This window comes from Genypterus blacodes, unplaced genomic scaffold, assembly GCF_046128005.1.
Source record: "Genypterus blacodes isolate CSIRO-AG114 ecotype Tasmania unplaced genomic scaffold, CSIRO-AGI_Gbla_v1 ptg000176l_1, whole genome shotgun sequence".
Lineage (NCBI taxonomy): Eukaryota > Metazoa > Chordata > Actinopteri > Ophidiiformes > Ophidiidae > Genypterus > Genypterus blacodes.
This window is the reverse complement of record NW_027466977.1, coordinates 721,291-729,199: the sequence shown is the minus strand read 5'-3', so window position 1 is coordinate 729,199 and position 7,909 is coordinate 721,291. Positions and strand designations below refer to the sequence as shown.

The window sequence follows — 7,909 nt, the reverse complement described above, 5'->3', positions numbered from 1 at the left end:
GAACAGTAACAGCATAGTGCATACAGATAACAATTTATTATCATAACAGGCATGTTTGATTAGTGCTGAGTTCAGGGGCCTGACTCGGTATGTGTGTGACACATCACAGCACTGTTCCAAACACACAAACCTTCCTTTGTTTTAGTTTTTTTTAAAACACACACATCCCCTGCAGCATGGTACCTACTGGCAAAAATCAGTGCCTCGATCAGAGGGTTGTGGGTTTGAAGACGTACAAAAGCAGGAGTGAAGAAAAGCATAGTGGAACAAAAGCGTGGCAAGGAGGAAGGTTCTCATATTGCAACAACCTCCCAACATCTGGCTCAGCAGGAAGACACAACCCACTCAGGTGCCGCTTATCTGCCTGCTGTAAGTTACTCCACATCCAGCAAAAACAAATGGAGGCAGTGACAGAGCCGCTGCCTACAGAAAAGCTGCTGCTACCCAACAAGCGAGACGTAGACTGTCCTTTGCCATCCTGTTGTGTCTCTACTGTAGGCCTCATTACTTTCCCTACACCTTTTTGGCTCCTTCTGACTTTCAGAGCAGCAGTTTGTTCCATTGTCTGTGTGTGGATGTAAATGTGCAGATCTTCTTGCTCTGTGTGTGTGAAACAGGGGACAATAGATAGAATTTCATTCACATTTCATCTGCACAGTGACACCAACACTGTGCTGTTAAATAAGAATAGGACTCAACAAAAGAGAAAGAATGAGGAGTTATGAGAGAGTTCGAGTGGAGTCCTCTGGTTTGTGCTGTCAGATGTTCCACAGTCTGAGTTTGTTAGTTCTGAGCAAAACACGGAGCTGGATAGGGACGGGATGGGGGCGGGGCGGTGGGGAGGGGAGGGGAGGGGAGGGGGGAGAGCCCGGCGCGGACTAGCAGGAGGAGGAGGAGGAATGGGGGGGAACTGGGATCTGGAGGAGTCTTTGTCTGCACCCCGCAGTACAAACCTGATCCGGAGGAGGACACACGCTGCACCGGCGACACGAACCTGGATGGGTTCATACTAAAGCGGGACTTTGGTTCTTTGCTGGAGGACAAAACGCAGAAAAAGGGAAGAAGTTTTTCGGGGGAAACGGGGATTCCAAACAAAGGTGAGACCCGCACAAACAAAGCGCGCAAGCTAACGCCACTTCCAGCATCACCGCGGAGCCTTTGGCTAACGACTCAGCGTTTACACAAGTTTGAGCAACAACTTCTACTCCAACCTTCGTTTGGGAACATTTCTGTGAACTTCAGCCTCATCATTGTCCGCTCACGGAGTCAGACTCGGAACATTGAGCTCCAGCACAGTCCCGGGTTTGCGCGCACTAGCTTGCAGAAGTCGTGGTCAATCGATTAAAAAAAACGGAAAATCGATTATCTGGTATGGATTTGTCGCTAAGTTTGGTTTCATTGGCGCGTTATAAACCTCTGGTTCGTACCGTGAGCTGTGATTCTCCACCGTTTCGAGATGTATTTGTGGGATTGAGAGGCATCGGTTTGGTGATGGAGGAGCGCGCAGGGAGCTCCATACCTCCGCCAGGTCACCACTGGGCTTTATTTATCATTACTTCACCCAAATTCATAATCTGCCCTTGTTTTTAACATGTTCCTGAACGCCACGTGGTCCAGTCTCAGCCCTGGTCTTGCTCCTCATCGATCCTCCAGCTGTGGGACCACCGCGTCTTGCCCCGCTAGCCGCTCTAATTGCGTCATCTTTGCACAAATTTGATCACTTCTCCATTGCGATGATTGTACCTCACTGGATTCCGACTGATTAATTTACTCTCCGCATTTAAACCAGAGTACAGCGTTCTCTGCTGTGTTTCTACGAGCACCCGGAGCCTTTCAGCTGATGTGACGGCATATTTGTTTGTTTTTCTGCCCCTTTAATCGCAATAATTCACAATCCGGTGGCTGTGATCGCTTCCTGCCCTCCCAGATGTGAGCTCCATGAAAGCGTCTCTGTTCTGCGGGGCCCGATCGGTGTCTTTATCTCCGGATCGGCTCCTTTCTCGGAAGCAATGCTGTGTTACTTGAAGTCCCACAGATAAGCCAGAGGAGCGGGAGGGGACGTGGAAGGTTGGAAAGTGTTCATCGGCACGTCGCAGACTTTTCTGGGACACTGATCAGTGTGTAGTTGGGGACAGAAGCTTTTAACTGACACCATGTACCTCTCAATTACAACACCATAAAGAATATTTCTTTAATTGTGGCAGATCTGATGTTTCTGGAGGAAATGGTGCAGGTCGTCGACTTTTAGTGACCAGACCTTCCCCTACTAGGCCAATAGGGGGCAGTCTGTTTCAAAGAAGAGTTGTTGATGGTTTTTATGATGGAAAGGCAGAATGTGTACATGTTCCACACTGAACATGCAGCTATGCCTCAGAGTTGAGTCCTTGTTCTAAGACGAACACAACAAGCAGAGCTTGCCGCTCTGTTCTGAGTTATAGCCACAGTCAAATCAGCTCTCAAGAACTGGGTTTCTACGGCCCGGCTGAGATGGCAGCTCTCTGGGTCGCCTGGAGTGTCGTCTTGTTAACTTGACAGATGTGTGTGTGTGTGTCATTGGTGGTGTGTGTCATTCCAAACCTTTGTATTTATCAAGGGATGGTTCACCCTCTAGTCTACATGAAATGCCGCCCTTCACACTCCCACACTTCACCCAAGGCCTTTAAGCTTCTCCACTGGGTGTGTGTGCGTGGGTGGCAGCAGGTTGGTCAAGTTATTTAATTGTTAGTTGACGGTTGAGCAATAACTTATTTCCCGACGTTGTGCCACACCTGTACTAAACTACATAAGTCTATTGTGTGGCCGTGTCAGAGGCGTGATCTTGGCCGTATTAGTTTGAATTCCGATGTTTTGACCTCGGGGAAACACTGGTTGAGCGTTGTCTCTTGGTTTCGACGCCCTCGTTGCCCGCTGCATCTGACTCATCTGCAGGACGTGGCCGGGTTTGCTTGGAGCAGAAAGGAAAACCGTGAAGAAAGGGAAAAGTACATGACTGTGGCTCATTCTGCGGGAAGCTGAGGGAAAGAAGAGACGGATGGTCTTTGAGGCTGGAACCAGACATCATGCGTCATAGAGAGAATAGAACCCATACTTCATAAGCGACCCAAACTAGATGGAAGATGATATCTCTATGGGACACTGTTGTCCCGGCAACTTAAATGTGTGTTAGTCGCCGCTATTTTCTCGACTATTGGTTCTTAGTTTGCAGTTTGCTTTTCACTGACAAGAACCCTGACATGAAACCCTGAAAAGTGGAAAGTATACAATCTGTCAATAGCTTTGTGTGTATTATAGTGTGCGTGTCTGAATGTTGACTCACCAACAGCAGACGGCGTTACCTTTTTTTGCTATTTGTAATTTACATTTTACATCACATTGCGCATACAATTGTTGGATATTTTGGAGATCATTTTTTTTACAGAAAGAGGGGGAAGAGGAGAGAGATGAGAGAAAGAAGGAGAGCTGCACTATCAATGGTATTGTTGTTGCCAAACTTAAAACGTAGACCCTGAGGTAGAATACAAGTAGATTGACATTGCAATGATCTCATAGGGATACAGTGTTTCTAGTCAAACAGATAGGCTAGTATCATAGGCTGTGGCACAGAAAGGAGAGAAGAGAGAAAAAAAAAAAATAGACAGAGGACATCTCACCCCGCATCCATACAACCCCGTCCTGGCCCGCCTGGGATGTAAAATAAAATGAAGGGGGGAAAAAAAGCAACTGCTCAGTGTTCTGGTAATCAGTCACTGGTCTAGCATAGCCTGTAGGTCTGTGAGGTAAGAATGAAACGGTTGCAAGACAGTGTTTCTCTCTAAACAGCTGAACCAGGTGCTTCCTTGCCTATCAGCTACACCATCTCTGCCTAACCAACGAGATGGTTGACTGCAGATAAACATGGCAGGTGCTTGCAAGTGCACAACCAACGGTTGCAGCACACTTAAGCTTGACGTAAGAGAAACGTTCAGAGGTGAAACATGAACAGGCGGCCTGCATGTTTCAGTTGTCGCTCTCTTTTGGTTTTGCGCGCAGCATTCAAGTCGACATGGGGTTTTATAGCGCTGGATAATTACTCGGCAGAAGCTGGTAAGACGGTGATCACAGAGGGTGTTAAACCACAGGAGTCCCTAAATGGCTGCAAAGTGTTTAATTAAGTTAAATTAAGTCTTTACGCCGTTGTTTCTGTCAGACTGAGATTATGACGCCTTGGAAATGAACGTGTGAGTCGTTCAGATGCGTTTGATGAGGTATTGGGGGGTGTTAAAAGCTACTGGGAGTTTAGCTCAGGCACCACATGTCAATTCTCAAGATCACAGAGACGGTGGTGGTCTGAAAAGCAAACAAGGCTCTGGAACCGGATATGAAATAAATCAGGGCTTGAAAACTCAGGTTTAGTTTCATATAAAGAAGTGTGAAGTCTGAGGTGAACACAATCTCTGATATCTGCACATGGCTGCAGAAGTGTGAGGGAGGATTTTTTTCCCCCAACATCAAGTGTTAGTTTAGTCAACATCTGGTAACAAAGTGGCTCCACCTTTTGGCTCATAGGTGCAATAACACATGAAGTCAATATCAGTTTGAGACAGATGTTCCTCAGTCTTGTTTCACCTCTCGCTGTTCGAACTCAACTTTCATCCTCAGGTTATTGAAGGTTTGCACTAGAATCTTCCTTCCTTGTGTTGTATTGTCGCTTTGGGTAAAAATCTTCAGCAAAAGGAGTAAACCTTGAAATTGTATGATTGTTTTAAGCTTATGAGACTATCACATGTGCACACTGACTTATGTACTTGACTTAACGTGTTTGTCTTCTCTGTGCAGATTTGAGAGGTCCGTCCCGACTCCAGAGGCAAAATGAGTTGGAGTTTCCTTACACGCCTGTTGGATGAGATCTCCAACCACTCCACGTTTGTGGGCAAAGTCTGGCTCACGCTACTCATCGTGTTCCGCATCGTGCTGACGGCTGTAGGCGGCGAGTCGATCTACTACGATGAACAGAGTAAATTTGTGTGTAACACGCAGCAGCCTGGTTGTGAGAATGTTTGTTACGACGCCTTTGCGCCGCTCTCGCACATTCGCTTCTGGGTCTTCCAGGTGATTATGATCACAACACCGACCATCATGTACCTGGGCTTTGCTATGCATAAGATCGCTCGCATGGAAGACAATGACTACCAGCCTCGCGGGAGGAAGAGGATGCCCATTGTCAGCCGTGGTGCCAACCGTGACTATGAGGAAGCGGAAGATAACGGAGAGGAGGACCCCATGATCCTAGAGGAGATTGAGCCAGAGAAGGATAAGGAGGTAGTGGAGAAACCCAGCAAGAAGCACGATGGCCGCCGTCGTATCAAACGTGATGGCCTCATGAAGGTCTACGTGTTTCAGCTGTTCTCGCGTGCCACCTTTGAGGTTTCCTTCCTGTTTGGACAGTACATCCTGTATGGGCTGGAAGTGGCGCCATCTTACATATGTACACGCTCACCTTGCCCACACACGGTGGATTGTTTCGTGTCCCGTCCCACAGAGAAGACAATCTTCCTCCTCATCATGTATGCTGTCAGCGCTCTTTGCCTGTTGTTCACTCTGTTGGAGATCCTCCACCTCGGCATCAGCGGCATCCGCGACTGCTTCTGTACACCGCGGTCTCGCCCTCCCACCCCCCGTCACTCGGCCTTGGCCAGCCAGAGGTCCTCCATCTGCCGCCAGCCGTCTGCGCCTCCGGGCTACCACACTGCGCTGAAGAAGGACCCGTCGGGAAAACTGGGCTTCCGGGATAACCTGGCAGACTCTGGCCGCGAGTCGTTTGGGGACGAAGCTTCATCACGGGAGTTGGAGAGGCTGCGCCGGCACCTGAAACTGGCCCAGCAGCACCTGGACCTGGCCTACCAGAATGAGGAAAACAGCCCCACACGCAGCAGCAGCCCAGAGTCCAACGGCACCGCAGTGGAGCAGAACAGACTGAACTTTGCCCAGGAGAAGCAGAGCAGCAAGTGTGAGAAAGGTGAGCATTGCATCCTCACACCGTAACAACTTCCTCTGGTTTGTACTATATTTTGAAGACCTTCAAGTGTTTCAAGTTAAAAATCTGCCTCTAATGTTGACACCATGTTCTTGCTCCCAGGTCTTCGTTCATAGGCTCTCATCAGCACAGTTGGCGCTGTGGAATTCAGTTCACATCCTGGACAGTGAGCAGAAATGAAGTGAATCTCGAATGTGTGTGCATCTTGAGAACTTTGCTCGAGGAGGATCTACTCATCCCGAGCCCATCAGTGTTACGGCCTGCCTGCCGTGGTCCAGCAGAACGGAACCTCAGCCCATCCAGCCCTACTTGAACGACTAAGACGAGCCAAAGTGAGTCCACACTGCCGTCATGCAACACGAACGGTTACCTGCGCTTCTTCCTCAGGGCAGCTAATTTTGTTTATTAGTTTTTGTTTTTATTTTGAGAGTTTAGAATTAGTAGTTATAGTTTGTCCTCTGTCAGATGTTCACAGTGGGTTCATCTCAATTTTGCCTTTGACCTAAACTGGAACTTCTCTTTTTGACATTTTGTTGAGGTAAAGCAAAGCCAGTCGCAGAGCAAAAACAAACCTTAAACTTTAAGGGTCCAAAGGTATCACTCATAAAGCAAGAACAAAGGTACTGAAGTAACTGTCGTACTTACGCGGATTTTGGGAAGACAAATCCATGAAATGGTTCTCTTAAGTGTATGTATGCTGACATTCATATGCAGTTCGGACATTGGTCAACTTCTAATGGCCGATGGAAGCTGGACAGTTGAGACATATCCTCACTTTTTTTTTTTATTGATGTTTTGATAAATGTTGGCATTGCACCAGTCAACATTCCCAGTCTGGTGCCTCCATGGTAACTGGAAGACGCGTGTGGTGCCTTTGTCCAAAGTAATAAACAAACCTGGGTAATGCTTGAAATCCGTGTAAACTCTTGACATGGTCTTGTTTCGGTATTGATTCAACGTGTATTTGATACTGCTCTTTATTTTTGTATGTTAGAGTAGATTTCTGTGTTGTTGAGACTTTTGTCACTGTGGCCAATGTTTTTTGGTTTAAAAAAAAAAGGAAAAAGTTCACTGCTGTCTTAGCTCTGTGAAGCCTAAGTCTGCCCGTAACCATCGCTTTGTGAAAATGGATCAACAGAGCGAATGCAACAGTCCAACCTGCCGCTCTGTCATTTTTGATTATTGAATCATTCCGTTATTTTTTTGTCACTACACATCGATCCTTTGTGTTTTCATCAAATAAACAAAAGGGATAACTGCATGTTCGTGTCTGAACGTGCTGATATTTTGGTTAGTATTGCTGTAAACATGAAATCATTTAATGTGAATCAAAATGCCTTGAATGCACTCTAATGCCATCTTTTCTATTCTAAACCAAGCCTGCAGTGCCACGAGTGCCAACCAGAATAAGGTCATCTCAAGTTATTTTTGAACAATGCTTTTTGTACTTTTTATACCTTTTTGTACTGATAGTTCTTTGTGGTTAGTTTGAAAAATAAAAAAGTTGTCAACAAATCTGTGTTTAACATTCATTCTTGTGGGAGAACCTGAATGAATCATCTCACCATCTGAGCAACTCTCAGGTCCAATATTGCACTTCAAGGTTTATCAAAAATCGACAAATGACAAACAGTTGATCCTTTATTTCATCTTTCAACATGTAATTAAGTGAGACGGCATGTCTTACAGGTAAAATGCAGGTGAAACTAAACGACAGCAGATGCATTTACATATTCTACATTCCGTAGTTTCACACACATTTGTCATCAGCAGCCAATTTAAGCAGTAATGTATTGTAGAAGGATGTTATATCAACCTCAAACGTGCCTAATTCGCCATCTGTACTTGAATAATAGAGGAAAATCGCTTTACTTTTGATCTGCATCTGATGTTTCA

General features: G+C 46.4%; 1 protein-coding gene across 1 annotated transcript; it reads left to right on the top strand.

Moving 5' to 3' along the window:
• The first annotated feature begins 909 nt into the window (after positions 1-909).
• On the top strand, positions 910-7,516 carry LOC143014025 (gap junction gamma-1 protein-like). The gene is made up of 3 exons (XM_076167795.1): positions 910-1,097; positions 4,816-5,995; positions 6,116-7,516. Exons 2-3 carry the CDS (start codon positions 4,849-4,851, stop codon positions 6,127-6,129), a joined length of 1,161 nt encoding a protein of 386 aa, XP_076023910.1. The 5' UTR covers positions 910-1,097; positions 4,816-4,848; the 3' UTR covers positions 6,130-7,516.
• Positions 7,517-7,909: the final 393 nt, after the last annotated feature.

Excerpts from the sequence above, each read along its gene's own strand:
- LOC143014025 (XM_076167795.1), top strand. The coding sequence starts at position 4,849 with ATGAGTTGGAGTTTCCTTACACGCCTGTTGGATGAGATCTCCAACCAC.